The 23,150-nt window shown below is 45.2% G+C and overlaps 1 protein-coding gene across 1 annotated transcript in view; it reads right to left on the reverse strand.

Moving 5' to 3' along the window:
• Nucleotides 1-23,150, reverse strand: part of LOC121540255 (breast cancer anti-estrogen resistance protein 3) — a 63,224-nt gene that overhangs the window by 35,627 nt on the left and 4,447 nt on the right. The window contains exons 2-3 of the mRNA XM_041848982.2: nucleotides 17,612-17,969; nucleotides 11,797-11,839 (exon numbers count right to left, since the gene is read on the reverse strand). Of these exons, the coding sequence (XP_041704916.1) occupies nucleotides 11,797-11,839; nucleotides 17,612-17,961 (393 nt within the window). The 5' untranslated portion in view covers nucleotides 17,962-17,969. The remainder of the gene's footprint in view (nucleotides 1-11,796; nucleotides 11,840-17,611; nucleotides 17,970-23,150) is intronic.

A 23,150-nucleotide genomic window follows, 5' to 3' on the forward strand; every position in this document is an offset into this window, starting at 1 on the left:
ATTAATGGCACCTGTTTGAACTTGTTATCAGTATAAAAGACACCTGTCCACAACCTCAAACAGTCACACTCCAAACTCCACTATGGCCAAGACCAAAGAGCTGTCAAAGCACACCAGAAACAAAATTGTAGACCTGCACCAGGCTGGGAAGACTGAATCTGCAATAGGTAAGCAGCTTGGTTTGAAGAAATCAACTGTGGGAGCAATTATTAGGAAATGGAAGACATACAAGACCACTGATAATCTCCCTCGATCTGGGGCTCCACGCAAGATCTCACCCCGTGGGGTCAAAATGATCACAAGAACGGTGAGCAAAAATCCCAGAACCACACGGGGGACCTAGTGAATGACCTGCAGAGAGCTGGGACCAAAGTAACAAAGCCTACCATCAGTAACACACTACGCCGCCAGGGACTCAAATCCTGCAGTGCCAGACGTGTCCCCCTGCTTAAGCCAGTACATGTCCAGGCCTGTCTGAAGTTTGCTAGAGTGCATTTGGATGATCCAGAAGAGGATTGGGAGAATGTCATATGGTCAGATGAAACCAAAATAGAACTTTTTGGTAAAAACTCAACTCGTCGTGTTTGGAGGACAAAGAATGCTGAGTTGCATCCAAAGAACACCATACCTACTGTGAAGCATGGGGGTGGAAGGAAACATCATGCTTTGGGGCTGTTTTTCTGCAAAGGGACCAGGACGACTGATCCGTGTAAAGGAAAGAATGAATGGGGCCATGTATCGTGAGATTTTGAGTGAAAACCTCCTTCCATCAGCAAGGGCATTGAAGATGAAACGTGGCTGATCCCAAACACACCGCCCGGGCAACGAAGGAGTGGCTTCGTAAGAAGCATTTCAAGGTCCTGGAGTGGCCTAGCCAGTCTCCAGATCTCAACCCCATAGAAAATCTTTGGAGGGAGTTGAAAGTCCGTGTTGCCCAGCGACAGCCCCAAAACATCACTGCTCTAGAGGAGATCTGCATGGAGGAATGGGCCAAAATACCAGAAACAGTGTGTGAAAACCTTGTGAAGACTTACAGAAAACGTTTGACCTGTGTCATTGCCAACAAAGGGTATATAACAAAGTATTGAGAAACTTTTGTTATTGACCAAATACTTATTTTCCACCATAATTTGCAAATAAATTCATTAAAAATCCTACAATGTGATTTTCTGGATTTTTTTTTCTCATTTTGTCTGTCATAGTTGATGTGGACAACACAGACAGAAGACACTGGCAACAGCACAAATACAACCGCAAACAAACAGTGGATGAGGATGTAGGATGAGGAACACAACTCTAGGAAGTCCGGGGGGGCAGGAGGAGCAGGTAGCTGACTAGTGGTGGCTATTCAGCAGCCTGATGGTCTGGGGGTAAAAGCTATTGGCCAGTCTGTTAGTTTTAGCCATGATGCTCCTGTACTGCCCGCGTGATTGAAGCGGGGAGAACAGGCCGTGGCTCGGGTGGCTGAGGTCCCTGATGATCTTCTTGACCTTCCTGCAACACCTGGTGTTATAGGTGTCCTGGAGGGCAGGCAGTGTGCACCCAATGGTGCTTTCACTGAGCGTACCACCCTCTGTAGCGCCTTGTGGTCAGTGGCGGTGGAGTTGCTGTACCAGGCTGTGATGCAGCGTGACAGTATGCTCTCGATGGTGCTCCTTTAGAACACTGTGAGGGCCCTCGGAGACAGGCCAAATTTCTTCAGCCTCCAGAAGTTGAAGAATCGCTGTCGTGCCTTCTTCACCACGGTGTCTGTGTGGTTTGGCCATTTCAGCTCCTCTGAGATGTGTACACCGAGAACTTGACGTTTTTTACCATCTCCACCGTGGACCCATTGATGAGGATGGGGGCGTGTCCAGCCTGGTTCCTCCTGAAGTCCACAATCAGCTCCTTTGTTTTGCTGATGTTGAGGGAGAGGTTTTTCACTTGGCACCACACTGTCAGAGTACCTACCTCCTCCATGTAGGCCATCTCGTCATTGTTGGTAATCAGGCCTACGACTGTCCCGTCGTCAGCAAACTTGATGATGGTGTTGGAACTGTGTGAGGCCACGCAGTCGTGGGTATACAGGGAGTACAGGAGGGGACTGAGGACGCACCCTTGTGAGGCCCCCATGTTGAGGATCAGTGTGGAGGAGGTAATGGTGCCTACTTCAACACCTCGGCCCTTCAGGAGTTCAGTCTCAGGGCTATGAGCTTTGTGGTGAGCTTAGAGGGCACTATGGTATTGAAGGTCGAGCTGTAGGCGATGAACAGCATCCTCACATATGCATTCCTCTTGTCCAGGTCGTTGACAGCAGTGTGCAGTGCAATGGCGATTGCGTCGTCCGTGGATCTGTCAGGGCCGTCGGTGAATTGGAGAGGGTTGAGTGTGTCAGGGAGGGAGGAGGTGATGTAGTCTTTGACTAGCCTCTCTAAGCACTTCATGATGACGGAAGTGAGTGCTACGGGTCGGTAGTCATTCAGTTCAGTTACTTTCCCATTCTTGGGCACGGGCATAGAGCCAGATGGATATAGAGCCAGATGGAAGTAGAGCCAGATGGAAGTAGAGCCAGACGGATATAGAGCCAGGTGGATATAGAGCCAGATGGAAGTGTGCGCCCAAGCATCAGTATGTGATTAATTAATCAGAATGCCTTTAGCGTGTCAGTGACACTGATGATGACAATGCCGTGATGAAACGTGAGACATACAACACTAATGCTGGCACAGAACCACAGAGCAGTATTGATCAGTGCCAAGTGTGCTATTAAGGCGCATCACATACAACATCAACATTTTTCTCTTGGTCATTTCTAAAAGATCTAGAAACTGTGTGTAATGTCTGTCTGTCCTTTAGACTTTGGGAAACTACAATGGATAACACAAATACAATTTCCCTGGAAAGCATATTGGCACGTCTTTTGATTCAACTGCTGAAAATAAAAAGATAACAACAGACTATCAAGAGATTGACTGGTATTATAAGTGGGTGCACTTCAATCCTGTCTGTCCAGCTGTTCTGCTGTGTATTAAATTATACTGTAGTACTTCCATCAAACCACTAGAGAGTGCCATTTCTCTTCCATTGTGGTAGAATGAACTGTGGACTCCATGGCTGCATTTACACAGGCAGCCCAAATCGGATCTTACATTTACATTTTAGTCATTTAGCAGACACTCTTATCCAGAATGACTTACAGGAGCAGTTAGGGTTAAGTGCCTTGCTCAAGGGCACATCGACAGATTTTTCACCTTGTCGGCTCGGGGATTAGAACCAGCGACCTTTCGGTTACTGGCACAACGCTCTTAACCACTAAGCTACCTGCCCAATTATTGACAAAAAGAGCTGATCTGATTGAAAAAATGATCAGAATTGGACTGCCTGTGTAAACGCAGCCCATGACCCTGCTGAAGGGTAGAACTTAGTTGTAACTCGTCTAGGATACAGCCAGGTACAGTAGGTAGGCCCACTGTAGGTAGGAGCAACAGGGAGAGATGAAGGACAGCCATTTGCCTGAGGTAGATGATGGAACTATCCTGAGGGGATCACTGTCACTGGTACTTGGGTTTTATGGATCCCATCCTCATAAACCTGCTGGCATCTGCCTCTAACCGGGAGCAGCTAACTGTTATATACAGTCTGTGTCCGTCTCAATCACACCTGTGCTGCATATTCTAGCCACACCATGTACACATTATGTATGAGTGGGGCTTGGAGAGTTGGGTGAAATGAGCAACTAATTTATGCAGATGAAATCAGTCCAGAGGAGCTATGTGCTCCCATGTTCCTATTTAGAAGTATTGTCAGAAATCCAAACTTACAATGTCTTTGCAGTTCTGGCAATTATTTTCTTCAAATTGCCAAGTCAATCTCTCTAACCCCTGGGAAATTGACACTGCTGGCTATTTCTCTGAACTCAACACTATTCTCCTGATCTACAGCAAGATCACTTCAACTCCCCAGTCTTTGACCTTGCAGTAGAAAACGTTTTATGTACTGGGCAAATTAATTTACTTGGTATTGATGAAGATAATAGGACGGCAATCCCACATACAGGCTGTCTAGTCTGGTGAGTAGTCAGACAGTCAGATCTCACCCTGCCTGTCACAAATAGTATGTATTTCTGCAGGCTGTGTGTGCTGTTCTGTACTGTGCAGGCCACACGGAGTGCCAAAACGGTCTTCATCTGGTGTTTAGCGAGGGCTGGAGATCTCACAGGAGGCACAGAGAGCCATTGTTCCCCTTAAAGCTCTTTCATAAGCAGTTAGCTGCTTACTGTTCAGCAGGCTCTAAGAGGAGAGAGAGAGAGGCTGTGTTAAAAGAAGCAAAGAACTCCCTTCATCAGGGGCCCGGGGAGACCAACAGGTCAAACAATCCACTAGGCATGATATTCTCCATCCTGTCTTTCTTCTCCTCCTGTTCTTCCTCTCTCTCTTCTTCTTTCTCTCTCGTGCTCTCTCTTTCCATTCTTCTCTGTCTATCTCACTCTCTCACTCTCAATCAGTCTTTCACTCTCTACCCCTCTTTCTCTTCTACACTCCAGCCACTGGGCAAAAACTGGTTGAATCAACGTTAAAAGAGGACTGAGCACGCCCCCATTCTCATCGACGGGGCTGTAGTGGAACAGGTTGAGAGCTTCAAGTTCCTTGGTGTCCACATCACCAACAAACTATCATGGTCCAAACACACCAAGACAGTCGTGAAGAGGGCACGACAAAGCCTATTCCCCCTCAGACTGGAAAGGAGACTGAAAAGATTTGGCATGGGTCCTCAGATCCTCAAAAAGTTATACAGCTGCACCATCGAGAGCATCCTGACTGGTTGCAACACCGCCTGGTATGGCAACTGCTCGGCCTCCGACCGCAAGGCACTACAGAGGGTAGTGTGTACGGCCCAGTGCATCACTGGGGCCAAGCTTCCTGCCATCCAGGACCTCTATACCAGGTGGTATCAGAGGAAGGCCCAAAAAATTGTCAAAGACTCCAGCCACCCTAGTCATAGACTGTTCTCTCTGCTACCGCATGGCAAGCAGTACCGAAGCGCCAAGTCTAGGTCCAAAAGGCTTCTCAACAGCTTCTACCCCAAAGCCATAAGACTCCTGAACAGCTAATCATGGCTACCCAGACTATTTGCACTGCCCCCCCACCCCCACCCCCACCCCATCTTTTTACGCTGCTGCTACTCTGTTAATTATTAATGCATAGTCACTTTAACTCTACCCACATCTACATATTACCTCAACTACCTCAACTAGCCGGTGCCCCCACACATTGACTCTGCACCTGTACCCCCCTGTATATAGCCTCCCTACTGTTATTTTATTTTACTTCTGCTCTTTTTTTCTCAACACTTTTTTGTTGTTGTTGTTTTATTTTACTTTTTTATTTAAAAATAAATGCATTGTTGGTTAAGGGCTGTAAGTAAGCATTTCACAGTAATGTCTACACCTGTTGTATTCGGCGCATGTGGCAAATAAAATGTGATTTGATTTTATTATTTCTACGTCATTTCAACCAAAAGAATCAATGCGATGACGTTGAATCAACGTGGAAAACTCATTGGATTTGCAAAAAGTCATCAACGTTAGGCCATTTTGTATTTTTTTCACACAACTTTTAACCTAAATCCAATGACATGGTGACATTTTTGGTTGATTTCACGTTAGTTGACAACTCAATCAAATGTAAATCAAAACTAGACGTTGAACTGAGGAGTCTACTGGAGTAGCAAGTGTCTCTGGTCCTGGCCCTCTGTCCTCATCTGACACCATTTTCTCTTTGTGACTGTATCTCTGAGTCACTCTTACACTAAGTCTCAATCTAATCCATGTAGAGTCGCATTGCATGACCATGATTTAAAACCTGTTTCTCATAAACACCACACACTCCCAGAGGGAGAAGTTCGGCTCCACCCAGGAAAAAGAGGGGTATTTTTAGGCATTGAGTCCTTCTTGAACAATTTCCACTCTCCCGCCTTCTAGATTGGCTTTGAAGATAGTAGCCATGTGAAATCGGAGGCAAAACAAGACTTTCACAAGGAACAGTTTCCAGCTACACTGTAGATGCATTCAGTCATTCTGTTGTATTGTCTCTATAGTCCACCCATCTAAAACACTATCCCAGTGGTTGGTTGCAGTGGGATTGTGGGCATTACCCTGACCAGCTCCGTGTTGCAACACAGGTCACCTACCCACAGGAAATTACTTCGGCACATCAGCCTTTGATGTTTCCTGTTCATGTGTGGCAAACATTCATTGTTGCTTCAATAGCTTGTTAATTTAAGGCCCAGCTGGGTGGAAAAACAAATACACCTGGATGGGCTGTGGAGCGGCTATGTGGAGCTTACAGTAACAGTGGAAAAAGTATCATGGGTGTTATGTAAGGCCTGGGCCAGACAGTGCAGTTCAGCAGCAAGGCTCCACACACAGCAGCTGGATCTCCCACCAAAACAATGGGAGAGATAATAACAGGAGGAGCTCCAGTCTGCTGTACACCTATTGTCCTCTGGGCTTTCCGATATGGAAATCCTCCTGCTCTGTGGCTGCCCAGAATAACACAGTGGGATGAGTCTGTGGGAGGCGGGCTGTGCTTCGTCAGGCCTCTCTAGTGTTGGTTAAACACCACAGGAGTAACTCTACACTACCACCTTGAATCTGGTGAAACTCACCACAGAGTTTGTTTGTGTGTGGGTGTGCAAATGTTTGTTAGTGTACGTGCGATTAGATGTGCATGCGTGTACGTGCCTAGCATAGATGACATATGCCTAAGAATGAGGCCCTGCATGGTCTCAGTTGCACCCCCATCGGTGTAATCCCTGTGAGGTGAGCTGAGGTGAGGACAGGGCTCTGATGTCACAGCGTTTGGGATCGTTCATCCTCATATAACACTTTCTGTCATCAACCTGAGTCAGACAAGGCTGGCAGCACTCTCCAACATCACAATTAATAATGAGGGAAGACGTGGTCGCCTGTTCCAACATGTTGAGGTGACTGAATGAGCATGAATGAATGGAGATGGTAGTGAGAGAATTAATATTTGACATAAAGGGTAGATAACAATGGACTGAAGAACTGAGTGTTTCTGATTTGGGCCACTTTCTCATTCTAAGGCATGTTGAGCCAGTGCCCTGAGTAGTGGTTAGGACTACCTACTACCAATGTTCCCTCTTATTTACTTTGGCACTGAGCAAATTTCAGGTCTGCTGAGCGCAAACTTGAACATTGTGCAACTTCCGGTGTACGTTTACTGTGAACATTGAGGCTGTACCCGCTTTAAGTTACAGTTTTAACAGTGGCCAAGTCGGCTACTGTGGCTATTTGATCATAATGTAGGCCTACCAGAGTGGCATACCATCAAAAACAATGGAGAAAAATGCATCCCATAACAATTCAACAGCTGTTCAATGTAGGCCAACATTCCATGAGTCTTTTGAAAAAAACATTCAGGCCTTGACATTAACCTATTTATCCACTTGTCTTTCAGACAAGGATGTGACTGAAAATGTTGTGATGTTTGATGCAAGAAACTACTTTACAAAATAAAATTAATTATTATTCCCACACCATTATTACAGAGAATCAGACAAATTATATGCTACCCTCTGCCTATTGGCTACTTAGCTTATTCAAGACCGTCTCAAAATACAACACTGCCCCTTTAACACATAAAAAAACCTCTTTACCTGACTTGCTTCCAAAGATGACTAGAAATGCACACATTTTATGCTCTTGTAGGATGCAACCAGAAATTTGCTATAACTGGGCTAATAACTCGCTAACTAGGAAAGAATATGAACAAATGTGGCACAATTCCCACAGTAGAGCTAAATGTTGATAGTGCTAACTAAAGGGGAAAACTCTAGAAAGTGAAGTTCAATCTCGTGCATCTCTGCGCGGGCTGATATTTAATCTGTCCAAGGGGAGCTTGCGCAGTTTATAGGGAACATTGCCTACTACCTTATTGAGGTAGCAGAGCGGTGTGTGTGTGTTCATGAAAGGCTGCCATGGCACCTGATGGGAGAGCTGCTTGGTTTGCTCTCCTGACCTGCATGTGAGGAACCACTGGGTTTGCTTTTCACACTGAACTGAGAGCATCCTATCGCATGAGGCAAGCAGCCCAGGGTAAGAGCGACAGACTGAGAAAGTGGGTGAGGGAAAGATTGAAGGAGTGGGTGAATGAGCATGTGTGTGACTGAGCGAAAGAGAGAGGGAGAGAGAGAAATGTCAGGCGTGTGAGAGAGATGGTTGTGTGGTATCAGAACACACAGGCCTCAGTCACCACTCAAGCCCAATCACAGTGTGCAGGGACACAGGTGAAGGTAATGGGAAATATGATTTGGTCGATGCAATGACCTACTTCTGAGACAAAGTGCCTCATAGCCTGGAGAGAAATTAGATTAGTGTACTAGACTGAGGACATTTCCTCCGCTCACTCATCCTTTTCCTTATGAGGCTTTTTGACAGCCTCCAGCCTTAGAGAGAGTAGAATTATCTATGCTCACTGCAACCTTACATAAATAGGAATTATAGCTAGAGCCAACATCTGTTACTTAGCTATTAAACATGTACTATACAAAAAACTTTTAGAGCACTAGATTTCAAAAAAGTCTAAAGAGAAATGTCTCTCTTCTTGGTGGAAATTGAACATTGTTCCACATCGTTTACATCTAAGAGCCACTCCTTTCTACCCCAAGTGGTCTCTGCTACTTTTTAACCAAAGAGACATTACTCCACTGAAGTTACTCACCTCCTTAACTACAGATGAGTACAGTGTGGCTCCTTCTGAGACAAAACATAACTAATCTAGTGATCACAATCTCCTGTCTGCCTACTGTTTTCATGTGGTGTTGCGATAATAGTTGAGAGCTTATGAGGGCTATGTCAGGATCTTCACTCCTTTTCAAACAAATGCCCCTTTCTCTCTGCCATTAACCAATGGGTATATTGGATGATGTCTACACAGGAAACAAAGCTTGAAGAGGACACTGTTACACAGCTAAACTTTATGAACTGAATGCTCAACCTGTCTGGAGAACAAAAAGTAAAACCTCTTGTCGAAAGAATAGTGCATTACAAAACATGACATCATCAGACCTTATACCTCAAACACAGGAACACACACACGTACAGTACACATGTACACCAGTGGCGGTCAGTGCTGTTTATGATGAGGGAGGATAATTTTTTTTCTTCTCATGAGCATGGCCTTATTTCTATAACAGCGTGTTGGATGACTGTCATTCATTTTCCATTCTCTTGCTTCTCCTTCATTTTTGAAGAAATTAATTTGTTGAAAACTGTTCAACTATTGTCTTTCTCTCTTTGAGTCAACTACTCACCACACTTTATGCAGTGCTAGCTAGCTGTAGCTTATGTTTTCAGTACTAGATTCATTCTCTGATCCTTTGATTGGGTGGACAACATGTCAGTTCATGCTGCAAGAGCTCTGGAAGGGGGTGAGAACCAAGAGCCTCCTAGGTTTTGTATTGAAGTCAATGTACCAAGAGGAGGACGGAAGCTAGCTGTCCTCCGGCTATACCATGGTGCTCCCCTACAGAGTGCTGTTGAGGCTACTGTAGACCTTCATTGTGTGTTTTAATCAATTATTTGGTGACGTGAATATACAGTGGGGAAAAAAAGTATTTAGTCAGCCACCAATTGTGCAAGTTCTCCCACTTAAAAAGATGAGAGAGGCCTGTAATTTTCATCATAGGTACACGTCAACTATGACAGACAAAATGAGAAAAAAAATCCAGAAAATCACATTGTAGGATTTTTTATGAATTTATTTGCAAATTATGGTGGAACATAAGTATTTGGTCAATAACAAAAGTTTCTCAATACTTTGTTATATACCCTTTGTTGGCAATGACACAGGTCAAACGTTTTCTGTAAGTCTTCACAAGGTTTTCACACACTGTTGCTGGTATTTTGGCCCATTCCTCCATGCAGATCTCCTCTAGAGCAGTGATGTTTTGGGGCTGTCGCTGGGCAACACAGACTTTCAACTCCCTCCAAAGATTTTCTATGGGGTTGAGATCTGGAGACTGGCTAGGCCACTCCAGGACCTTGAAATGCTTCTTACGAAGCCACTCCTTCGTTGCCCGGGCGGTGTGTTTGGGATCATTGTCATGCTGAAAGACCCAGCCACGTTTCATCTTCAATGCCCTTGCTGATGGAAGGAGGTTTTCACTCAAAATCTCACGATACATGGCCCCATTCATTCTTTCCTTTACACGGATCAGTCGTCCTGGTCCCTTTGCAGAAAAACAGCCCCAAAGCATGATGTTTCCACCCCCATGCTTCACAGTAGGTATGGTGTTCTTTGGATGCAACTCAGCATTCTTTGTCCTCCAAACACGACGAGTTGAGTTTTTACCAAAAAGTTCTATTTTGGTTTCATCTGACCATATGACATTCTCCCAATCCTCTTCTGGATCATACAAATGCACTCTAGCAAACTTCAGACGGGCCTGGACATGTACTGGCTTAAGCAGGGGGACACATCTGGCACTGCAGGATTTGAGTCCCTGGCGGCGTTGTGTGTTACTGATGGTAGGCTTTGTTACTTTGGTCCCAGCTCTCTGCAGGTCATTCACTAGGTCCCCCCGTGTGGTTCTGTGATTTTTGCTCACCGTTCTTGTGATCATTTTGACCCCACTGGGTGAGATCTTGCGTGGAGCCCCAGATCGAGGGAGATTATCAGTGGTCTTGTATGTCTTCCATTTCCTAATAATTGCTCCCACAGTTGATTTCTTCAAACCAAGCTGCTTACCTATTGCAGATTCAGTCTTCCCAGCCTGGTGCAGGTCTACAATTTTGTTTCTGGTGTCCTTTGACAGCTCTTTGGTCTTGGCCATAGTGGAGTTTGGAGTGTGACTGTTTGAGGTTGTGGACAGGTGTCTTTTATACTGATAACAAGTTCAAACAGGTGCCATTAATACAGGTAACGAGTGGAGGACAGAGGAGCCTCTTAAAGAAGAAGTTATAGGTCTGTGAGAGCCAGAAATCTTGCTTGTTTGTAGGTGACCAAATACTTATTTTCCACCATAATTTGCAAATAAATTCATAAAAAATCCTACAATGTGATTTTCTGGATTTTTTTCTCAATTTGTCTGTCATAGTTGACGTGTACCTATGATGAAAATTACAGACCTCTCTCATCTTTTTAAGTGGGAGAACTTGCACAATTGGAAGCTGACTAAATACTTTTTTCCCCCACTGTATTTAGTACAGTTTTATCTAAAAAGGATAACCTTTTCAATGTTTGACCATTTTTATTTGTATGAAATTCCCTGAGGAGGATGGTTCTCCCCTTCTTCCTCTGAGGAGCCTCCACTGATGTACACATACACACACACGTACTGTACACACATAATGTCTTCTCCATATATACGGTACATATTTACTGTCTATTAATCTTTCTTTCTATCTCTTTAAAATCCTGGAAAAATAAACTAAGATCACTTCATATCCTTGATGTCAGATCAACATCTTGTGTCAGAGGTCCCTGAGAGCTACTAGCATTCTTGCCCTATTTCACTGACCTCAGAGTTACAAAACTAGTCTAAACTGTTTTGTAGGAATTAGTTTCATATCAACTTCAAAAAGCTGAACTATATCCTTACAGTATTTGTTGTCTGGTAGAAAACTTAAACCTGTATGACTGGTATTGCCATTCCTGACTAAAACACCATTCAGATCAGTGTTGAATCAAACCTAAATATTTTTGACCGCTTAAAGTGAGATAACAAAACAATAGTGACACCTGTTGAGCCCTGTGTCTCAGCCAGCAGTATAATGGTTGACTGGGTTCCTACCTTGACATACTCCATGGTGGGATCCATGCTGCTGCTGGGGTCCCTGGGGAACAGAGACAGAGACAGGGTTCTGTTGAGTGAACACATTCCTACTGGCTGCTGCTGGTCCCATCCACTCCCTCCCTGTGCTGTGTTGTGTCTGCAGAGCTGCTGCTGCTACTACCCTGGCTGCTGACTGAGATTCGACCTCCTCTCTGACAGGAGTGGCATGCTCAGACACCACCTGCCTCCCCCCACCCACTTGTCTACCCAACCACCCCCCACACAAGTCACAGCCACATGTGTCCCCTTCTTCTGACCTCAGTGGCAAATTCACAGAGGGGTAAGATAAACTCCCACATTAGTCCTGTCTCTGTTACATTAGATGAGAAAATGGGGTTTAAACTGTCCCTGTCATTAGCAGGGCTAGTCCTCCCTAAATTCTCAGAACCAACTTGAGATGTCCAAAATGTATTTTGAGAGGAAATAACTTCTAAAGGCTGAGAGGAGTTAATTTCAAATTCCTGAGGAGGACAAGATGCATCCTCAGAGTTCTGCTAAACATTCAGTTTATTTGAGTTCTGCCTCTCTTTGCCTCTGCCTCTGCCTCTGCCTCTGTCTCTGCCTCTGCCTCTGCCTCTGTCTCTCTCTGCCTCTGCTTCTGACTCTTTCTGCCTCTGCCTCTGCCTGTCTCTGTCTCTGTCTCTGCCTCTGCCTCTGTCTCTCTCTGCCTCTGCCTCTGCCTCTGTCTCTGCCTCTGTCTCTGCCTCTGTCTCTCTCTGCCTCTGTCTCTGCTTCTGACTCTTTCTGCCTCTGCCTCTGCCTCTGCCTGTCTCTGTCTCTGTGTCTGTATCTGTCTGTCTCTGTCTCTGTGTCTGTTTCTGTCTGTCTCTGTCTCTGTCTCTGTCTCTCTACTCTACTTTTTTCTCCAATATTCTGTTTTTTTGTGTGTTTAAGAGTAGTTGAATCCAAAGCCTTGATGCAGAGGCCTTACAGTCAGTCAAGAGGGGAAATAATTCCTTGAGCCTTTCACCACTTTTCCCATAGAGATTGTGAAGGGGAAAAAACACAAACATCTTATTTAAGAGCCTCTGTGGAGTAGAAAACTGTGGAATGTTGCCCCTTAATCCATACAAAATGTTGACTAAGCGAGCGAGTATCCAAACTAAAGAATTTACAGTAAGATTACAATGTAAAAATAACTCACCGGACTACTTTGACGGCCCTTGGTCTTTCCTTTTCTCCCTAATTTTCTGAAAAAGGTGTGAATGCAGCAGGAAATACGGTGGCGAGTAAAGTCAACTGAAAAGAGTATGTTTGCTGCATTCTAAGAAGTTCAGCGCCGGCCACTAGTTCTTAAACAGCTCCTCTCAGCTCTTTCTCCATTTAGAATCTGTACGACCGCATCTCGTCTACTCACTGTGGGGAGAGCTGAACTTTCTCTCCCCTGCCTATTCTTTCATGTCAGCCTACACAGTAACCTGGCTTCTCTTTCAGCAAGGTGAGTGGGTGGTTGTATGTCACGCTCCCTCAGAGGAACACAACACAGGCAGGCTGCTGCGCTGGCTGGTTTAGCTCTGATGTCGCTCCCTCCGCATCGGAATAAAGAGCTGGCCTTGTTACTCAACACCTACAGCTACAGTGTTAGGTAACATCACAATCCGTTCATGGTACGGTGGTATCATACAGTTCACGGTACGGTGGTATCATACAGTTCACAGGACGGTGGTATCATACAGTTCACAGTACGGTGGTATCATACAGTTCACAGTACGGTGGTATCATACAGTTCACAGTACGGTGGTATCATACAGTTCACAGTACGGTGGTATCATACAGTTCACAGTACGGTGGTATCATTCAGGACATACAGTATATCCCCAACCTCCCAGGTCCTAGAGGGTAGAGAACAGAGGTGTTGGGAGGCATAATGGAGATTTTATCCTTTCTCACAGAAAGAGGACGAGCGAGGCCGCAGGCCAACCAAAGAGCCTATCCCTCCAACCGGTTGAGTGTCAGCCAAACCACAGCTGCATCGTGTCTCTGAGAGGAAATGTGTACCCTGCTCAACCACTGACTTTCCCCAAACCTCAAGTTCAAATGGAGCTCAGTCAAGCCAAGGACAAGGACAGGGCAGGTCACACACAGACGACCTGGCTATAATTGGATTTCCGCACACAGCCTCCCCTTCTCTGACTGACTGACAGAGAGAGAGAGGGGCACTTGACATGCAACACTCCTTCAGCCCTACAGAGGAGTCAAAGGTTGTTCTGGATGCCTAAGGCACATGCACACTACTGACTTAAGGGGCAGTGTGACTCTATTGGCAAATCCCTCAACTTCTACACGTATAGTACAGTGCATCAGCGCTCTGCTGGGCACAAAATAACTTAAATCAAGTCACCTTATTGAAGTCATTTTCCTTAATAAATGCATACATATACTATTCCCTCCTAAACAACATTGAGTGACAATCTGGCCATGAAATAGTGAATACAGGAAAAACTTGGGGAGGTGAAGGGGCGTGAATGATTGGCCCAGGGTGAGTCGGATCTCTCTCTATATTTTACAGGGTAGCTGCAGGTGTGTGTCCCCTCAGACAAAACATGTGCTGTCCCTCAGCCTGCTGCTGGCTGGTTCAGCTGGGGAGAAGGACAAGTAGCAGCAGCCTTCTAAAAGCAGAACCAGCACCTGCTGGTCTGGGCTGACTGAACATTATGAACAGAACTGCAAACACGTACAGGAATTATAGTGTATACACTGTGATTGGCTTAGAAGCATGTGAGTCCCACAGCCAATCACTGAAAATGATGGCGTACAGTAAATGTTTGTTCCGTGGCTGTGTTTGATATTGGAATGGAATGTTTACTGTACCTAACCAACCCTACCACAGCATGATTTCATCATAACAATAGCATCTTTGTCCTGGAGTCGGGTTAGCTCAAAGCGTCCTTGGGAACATCGAGGCCTGGCATCACGGCATCATGACTTATCTCTGCTGTGATACCAAGGACAGCCTTGGCATGGCGGAATACAACAATCCTTTCCTTGAAAAGATGTGGTGTGTGGGATGTCTATTTGCCTACCTACATGGTCCTATCAATGTCCTGTACACACTGCAGCTGCAGCTCCATGTTTTTGTTTTCGATCAGAGTGGTTTATTCAGAACTGACCCTGACAGTCAGACATCTTCACTGTTTTTTAACCTTCACCACTGTTCCCCATTCTCTAGCCTTGCCTGTTACCATACAGGTGTCAGGTCCAAACTCAGCAGCAGCCCATTTCTCAACAGAACAAACAGAGAGACTCAGTCAGTCTAGATTCTGAGCTCACGGCCAGCTCCGTCTTTAATCAGCCCTTTCATCTCCTCTACGAGGCTGAAATCTCCTCTCCATCTCAACCTGAGTCAACCTGAGTCCAACTCGTAAAGGATTTGCAGGCATACCACAGCCAGAGCTGTCTACCTCTCCCTGGAGCAGAGTGAGTGGGCCCTGGGTTATAGGAACTATCTGGCTTATACATACGCACACAGACAGACTGAGGTCAGGGGTCACCTGAAAAATGTCTCACTTTGTGGATCAATCCAGATAGCGTCATCGATACAGAGTAAACCCTGATTAAGTAGCGTGTTGCTGATGGAAGGAGCACTGTCTGGGGCAAGGGTCAACAGACAGTCAGGGAGACTAACAGGTCAGCACAAAGAAACATAGGTTTGTTTAGAACATGTGCAATATCCAAGGAATAACAATTAGTCAAGTAGTTCAGTCAGTGAGCAGAAATGAAGTGGTAATTCGTTAATGTAATCTCCATGAAAATAAATGGATAGAGTGGCATATCCTCCCATCTGAAGTTAATAACAGACCTATCTTTTTATAACAGAGTAATCCTGAAATCTCCCCCTCTAGCCAGCTACAACCAGTCAACCAGTGGCCTTAAGATAGACACAATGGGGCTGCAGTCTTGTCCTGTAGCAGACAGCACAGTGCAGGCAGAATGGGTCCCTAAGAACTAAAGATTTTATAGTGTTCTGTTAGCCTTCATCCCTGTCCATGTCCCCACATCAGCGTCTAGAGTTACAGCAGCAGCCACAATCGGATACGCTACGGCTGGGCTCTGGGCTGTGTACTTAATGCCACAGGATCCTCTGTTCAGATCAAATCAAATGTTATTGGTCACATACACATATTTAGCAGATGTTATTGCGGGTGTAGTGAAATGCTTGTGTTCCTAGCTCCAACAGTACCGTAGTATCTAACAATTCACAACAATACACACAAATCTAAAAGTAAAAGAATGGAATTAAGATATATATAAATATTAGGATGAGCAATGTTCTGAAGAAGACACTGCACCTCATGGCTCTCTTCAGTACCTCTCTACCTCTCCTCTGCTGCCCTCTCTCACTATCTCTCCCACCCTCCTTCCCAGACAGTCCTCTACCCATGTTGCTTCTCTTCACCTCCACTGTGTATCCCATAGTGCCAGAATGGAGGTTGTTATGGAAACCAGTGGCTGATTCATTCTCTTTCCCTTTGTCTAGTTTTTACCTTCACTAACCTCACCAGCTTTGTGGGGATGAAATACTAGACCTATATTAGATAACCTTCAAATGTCAAGGGATGGACACAGGCTTTTCAGTTCTAATCAACAACACCCTCGCACCCCAACCCCCTTCCTCCACCCAGGCCCAGACATATTCTGTCTGCCTGCCCATAGCGTGTCTAAAGAAGGGGGCTGTGTTTCATTCTGTCCCGTGCTGCTCGGTTGCTCTGAGCCATTTTACTTTTAATGTTAAAATGCGATGTCCCAAGTATAAATACAGTAAAGTTCACACACTAAAGGGTAAAAAAAAATGTTTTGAGCAAAATAGTGTTTTTTTTAAGACACAACTGCATACTTGAAGGAGTATGTAGGGCATTCAAGGAGTTGGTCTGATGGGAATCCATGATGTCATTGGCCTCCCCCCTTGCTTGAGGAACAATAGAGGCGCAATAGAGAACAAAATATGAAAGGCCCACCCTCCCACTTGTGCTATGTCATGATTTGGTGGACCACCTATTGAGATGTGCCTTTTGTTAAGTAAATCAGGTGTTAGATGAGGTGAAAAGGAGACTGGAGTGCCACTTTAAAACTCTGCCACACAGGATCTAACTCACAGCCAGGGCTGTCTGGGAGTATAAATCTCAACTAGAGACAATCTTTGTTGTTGTGTTGGGTGGTTTATATCACCTTAAACAGAAGGCTTACCGTCACTCCATCTCTGTGTATATGTTGTTGTGTCTCTGCCCACAGTTTTCTGGGCTAATCACATGAATTGATGCTGTGGAACTTCTACCTTCACTTTCTGTGTTATCTGAGATCAAGCTGTTGTGTTTCAGTAGTGAGTGCAAGGTGCTGTGGGGAGGAGGAGGGCCCAAGCCCCAGATAACATCTAGAGGAGGCCACAGGGAAGCTGCAGTGCAGTGACTCAACAGGGCCTGAGGGATACAGCCCCCTGCCCTGACAGACAGTAGCAGAGAGGCTAGTGATAACATGTGCTGCTCACTGATTACATCTCAGCTGACCTGCTTACCATGGCAGACACTTGAGCTGGGACACTATTTCAGAGTGAAGTAGTCTCAGTCAGTCAGGGGGGTGATAGCAGCACAGCACTCAAGTAGCTTTGAAGAGCGACCCCTAAGTGTCTTATTGTACAAAACAAAACTATTGGTTTTAGATTGTGTGATATGAACAAATGAAAATGTAGTATTTAGTATTTATTAGGATCCACATTAGCTGCTGCCAAGGTAGTCCTAAACTAGTCCAACATATAAACCATAGGACTGTGTGTATGTACCTGTATGCAGAGTGGCCTTCCCTCCCTGTATGGTAAGGCTGGTGTTCCTCTATGATGTTGTGGATGAGTGGCGAGGAGGGCAGGCGGGTGCGTGCTGGGTGGGGCAGGGTGCCCATGTGGCTGTACATGTCCCAGGAGCGGGCAGGGCCCTGGGACGGGGCTGGAGACCCTTTCTTCCTCCTAGGCAGAGTGCCGTGGATGGAGACACTGTGGTATCCGGCTGGGGGCAGTTCCGGTACTGCAGGCCTGGATGTCAGCAGGTCCATGGAGGAGGCCAGGGGACACTGCCTGCTGCCCACGCCCATGTGCATATTCCTGGGCAGACTGGCAAACTTCCCCTCTGCCATCATCCTCAGCTCTGAGAGGGAAGAAAGAGAGAGGCACACATCAGATCAGATGGCAGGAGTAGGAGTGGACTGAGGATCTATTTCCACCTAGAGGTTATATAAGGCTGGTTATCTCAGATGACTGTGTTTTGTTGTCAGGGACAGCAAACATGTGCTGCTGATGCACAAGATGGGTGGCAACATGTGCGTGCGTGCGTACAGTTCCTCTTAAGCTGCCAGTATAGTATAGCACAGTGACAATGGCATTGGTACTGGATATGTTTAGATAATGATGTTACTGTATATACGTAAGTACAGTGAAATGAAGCCAGTGGCATAGAGACCACCATCCTTCGTTCTTAACTGACTTGCCTAGTTAAATAAAGGTTAAATAAATAAATACAATCCACTGATGATCCCTCCCTCTCCATACAACCTGGCAGAGAGAGGAGCAGCAAGGAGCACAGAGACAACTCCAGGCTATCAGTGAACCACCAGCCAGTCTGACTCTGACAACACAACAGCAGACAGGGATCTCTTGTTCCCTGTCTTCTCCAAAAACATGTTTACCTCAGTGTTCCACACCCAGTTTGGACCACTACGCCACTAATTGGACAATGAAATAAAGACTATTTTCTAAGCCAAGAAGCTTTTCTGCTCAGCTTTCAGCTTTTATCTGTTGCCCCCAGCCACCTCCTTAACATGCTAACGAGCAGAGAAACTAAACTCACTCCTCAGCAGAGAGGGGCTGTCGTCACTTGTTGTTGCTGCTGCTGTTTCCTCACAGAGCAGCGGCAAAGGATTATTCATAACCTGTTTTATTTCCTAAACTTGACTTGGCATGTGAAGGGGTGTGAAAGTTTTTTTTTTTATGTAGGTCAATCTTCTCAGGGTTTAGCCGTAATTTAGGTTGTTTGATTATCATACTGTAAGGGGTCAACTGAGGATAAAGCCTGCGGTCTTCATTAAAATGCAATTGTGTGGTGATGAAAGATAAAGAAAAACTTTGGTTAAGAACGCCTAGCACTTTGATCATTTCTTAAAAAACAGCCTAGACAAGCATAGGCTGGTCACCAGCCTTCACCTTGTTTTTTCTGGTGCCTTTGCTGTGTTTTTGCTGGTGTCTTCACTGTGTTTTTGCTGGTGTCTTCACTGTGTTTTTGCTGGTGTCTTCACTGTGTTTTTGCTGGTGTCTTCACTGTGTTTTTGCTGGTGTCTTCACTGTGTTTTTGCTGGTGTCTTCATTGTGTTTTTGCTGGTGCCTTCGCTGTATTTCTGCTGGTGACCAGCCTTCGCTGTGTTTAGGACACTGGTGACCAGCATGGTATGCTGTTAACCAGTTTATTCTGGTATGCTGGTCACCAGCAAAACCAGCATCAAAGTGCTTGACCAGCTTGACCAGCATAGACCAGCTTGACATTTTGGCAGGTCTATGATGTTATTTTCATCAGGGTTTGCTTTACACACTTATGCATGGATGTGAACCTCTGTGTGATTAAAAAAGCTGAGTAGTGCAGAATGCGTGTAAAACAATGGGTGGTGGGTTGAGGGAGCAGCAGTCCTATAGAAGCCCCTTGGGGAGGATGAGGAGAGGTGGAGAATCCACTGACCCAGACAACAGCTGACTGTGAGCACGCACTGACCCTATTAACTAGCGCTATTCAACACACATACTGTCACCGTGACCCCAAGACACACACACACAGACACACACACACAGACACACAAGGCCTGGTGCTACTTTCAGAGCCTTTGTCCTCTTTCTACTGTGTGAAATGTAATCTGAGCCAGGGCTGGTGTCAGTGTTTCGGTCTGGTATTAACGCTGTGAACTGTCTCTAACTGAGAGGGGGAGATTTAAGGCCCTGCTTCACGTCCCTAAAATGGTTAATCCTCCCCACAGGAATTGCAGTGCAACCAGATATGTTCTTCTATGGGGAGATGCTTTGCTATTTTACCCCACTGGCTGAATGCCAGGAGGGCAGCAGCAGGGAGGACTATACTGTAGCATGGGAGGAATTCCCCACCATCACGGGTGCTGCTGACTGACTGACTGATGGGAGAGTACCTTAATCTGCCCTGTGATGACAGCACACTTCCAAATACACAGACACCCTCATTCCTATCATGCAAAGGCAATCAATTAAAATAGAAGTACAATATAGTCCTGTAATTAACGTATGATAAGATCTACCTTCTATCTGTGCTATGTCTCCTTACTCAGCATAGCAGCATCAAGGAGAAGATAGAATGCCAGTAGTGTAGACATAAATCTAGCTCCTTATACTGGGAAATAACCATGGTTACCAACAGGTTTCAATCTCAGGAGAACTGAGGACATTTCAGGGGGAAATTGGATCAGAAACACTTTTGATCCACCTACTGTGTTCCATGTGTATTGTGAGACTAAAGATCAGAGCAGAGTACAGGCTTTCACAGAGTGATATGGTACTGTTAGCTATCCAGAATCAAAAACTCCACCACCCCTATATGAAAAGTGATTTTCTTTCCCAGAAATTCCTTATCTCCTCTAATATCATGTCAATCGATCACAAGTGGATCTCAGATCAGATCAGACCACCACAGATGTTTATTCCCCTGCTCTGTGTCAGACTCATCAGGTGGACTGAGTCACTGAGCACATTCCACTTCAATTTTTCAATTCAATTCAATTAAAGGGCTTTATTGGCATGGGAAATGTATGTTAACATTGCCAAAGCAAGTGAAGTAGATACTAAACAAAAGTGAAATAAACAATAAATATTAACAGTAAACATTACACTCAGAAGTTCCAAAAGAATAAAGACATTTCAAATGTCATCATCATACCAATTCACACAACTCAACCAGAGAGGAAGAGGCGAAGCGAAAGGTTTTACTCCGCCCAAAATCTGTCCACAAAAATAACCCAACGAAGTGAGCAATTTTGGAATGGCGGTCAATGAGAGAGTGTGGAATTTGGTCAACAAAAAACTGAATCTGGCTGATTTGATCGAATAGAAGTTGTGTAATGGTTAGGTTGTTACGAATGCACTGATATAAGTGGACGCACGTGGCATTTCAACAACTTTTTCATGGACATTGCCATTAAGGGCTTCCACCATTTTAAATTAGTCAACTGGGTGGGGATTCCTATGAGTTGGGAGCAGTCAGCCAATGAAGAAGAAAATTGACTACTTTAAAATGAAGATAGCCTCAATGGTGCTGCCCATGCTGTCACAGCAACTAGCTCTCACAGTCTCATGTCAGAATTAGACGTCCATCCATGTTTCTCAAATGTCAAATTTAGAAGTTGTTGCAAAAGTCACATTTAGAAGTGTTTCAGTTTAGGCATTAACTCTGAATGTTTAAGGTTAGGGTTAAGTTTAGGCTTTAACTCTGAATGTTTAAGGTTAGGGTTAAGTTTAGGCTTTAACTCTGAATGTTTAAGGTTAGGGTTAAGTTTAGGCATTAACTCTGAATGTTTAAGGTTAGGGTTAAGTTTAGGCATTAACTCTGAATGTTTAAGGTTAGGGTTAAGTTTAGGCTTTAACTCCGGAATCTTAAGGTTAGGCATTAACTCCGAATGGTTGAAGTAAGGGTCAAGGTTTGGGATAGGCTTTAAACAAAAATCTCAAAAACAACTTTCTACCGCTGGATTTGAAATTGCAACCTTTGGAATTACATTTACATTTTAGTCATTTAGCAGACGCTCTTATCCAGAGCGACTTACAGGAGCAATTAGGGTTAAGTGCCTTGCTTAAGGGCACATCGACAGATTTTTCACCTAGTCGGCTCGGGGATTAGAACCAGCGACCTTTCGGTTACTGGCACAACACTCTTACCCACTAAGCTACCTGCCGCCCTAATCAGAAGCAGATGCTTATGCCCATCCGCCATCCCCGTCCACAACACCCTAGCAAAACCGAAACCTACTTGGCCGGTTTCCATGTCATCTCCTGACGTCCTCAGACATGGATGGACGTTGAATACTGACTTGTATCACGGATGACCTGGCTGGTCACAGACGCTATAATGGCCAGATACAAAGATGAGTCCTCTATCTATCTCTATGGCCTGTTGTTCACACGTGTATCTGCCATCTCATTGGCTAGAATGGTCCCACCTGATCTTGCCTCCTACCGCCTGCCTTCCATCATTGAGGACATGTACAGTGCATCCAGAAAGTATTCAGACCCCTTGACTTTTTCCACATTTTGTTACGTTACAGCCTTATTCTAAAATTGATTAAATTGTTTTTTTTCCCCTCATCAATCTACACACAATACCCCATAATGACAAAGCAAAAACAGGTTTTTAGAAATGTTATACAAAATACAAAAATGAAATATTACATTTACATAAGTATTCAGACCCTTTACTCAGTACTTTGTTTGAAGCACCTTAGGCAGCGATTACAGCCTCAAGTCTTCTTGGGTATGATGCTACAAGCTTGGCATACCTGTATTCTTCTCTGCAGATCCTCTAAAGCTCTGTCAGGTTGGATGGGGAGCGTCACTGCACAGCTATTTTCAGATCTCCCCAGAGATGTTCGATCGGGTTCAAGTCCGGGCTCTGCCTGGGCCACTCAAGGACATTCAGAGACTTGTCCTGAAGCCACTCCTGCGTTGTCTTGGCTGTGTGCTTAGGGTCGTTGTCCTGTTGGAAGGTGAACCTTCTCCCCAGTCTGAGGTCCTGAGCGCTCTGGAGCAGGTTTTCATCAAGGATCTCTCTGTAGTTTGCTCCGTTCATCTTTCCCTCGATCCTGACTAGTCTCCCAGTCCCTGTTGCTGAAAAACATCCCCACAGCATGATGCTGCCACCACCATGCTTCACCGTAGGGATGGTGCCAGGTTTCCTCCAGACGTGACGCTCGGCATTCAGGCCAAAGAGTTCAATCTTGGTTTCATCATACCAGAGAATCATGTTTCTCATGGTCTGAGAGTCCTTTAGGTGGCTTTTGGCAAACTCCAAGTGGGCTGTCATGTGCCTTTTACTGAGGAGTGGCTTCCGTCTGGCCACTCTATCATAAAGGCCTGATTGGTGGAGTGCTGCAGAAATGGTTGTCCTTCTGGAAGGTTCTCCCATCTCCACAGAGGAACTCTGGAGCTCTGTCAGAGTGATCAGCGGGTTCTCGGTCACCTTCCTGACCAAGGCCCTTCCCCCCCGATTGCCGGCGGCCAGCTCTAGGAAGAGTTTTGGTGGTTCCAAACTTCATCCATTTAAGAATGATGG

Source organism: Coregonus clupeaformis, chromosome 26 (assembly GCF_020615455.1).
Source record: "Coregonus clupeaformis isolate EN_2021a chromosome 26, ASM2061545v1, whole genome shotgun sequence".
Classification (NCBI taxonomy): Eukaryota; Metazoa; Chordata; class Actinopteri; order Salmoniformes; family Salmonidae; genus Coregonus; species Coregonus clupeaformis.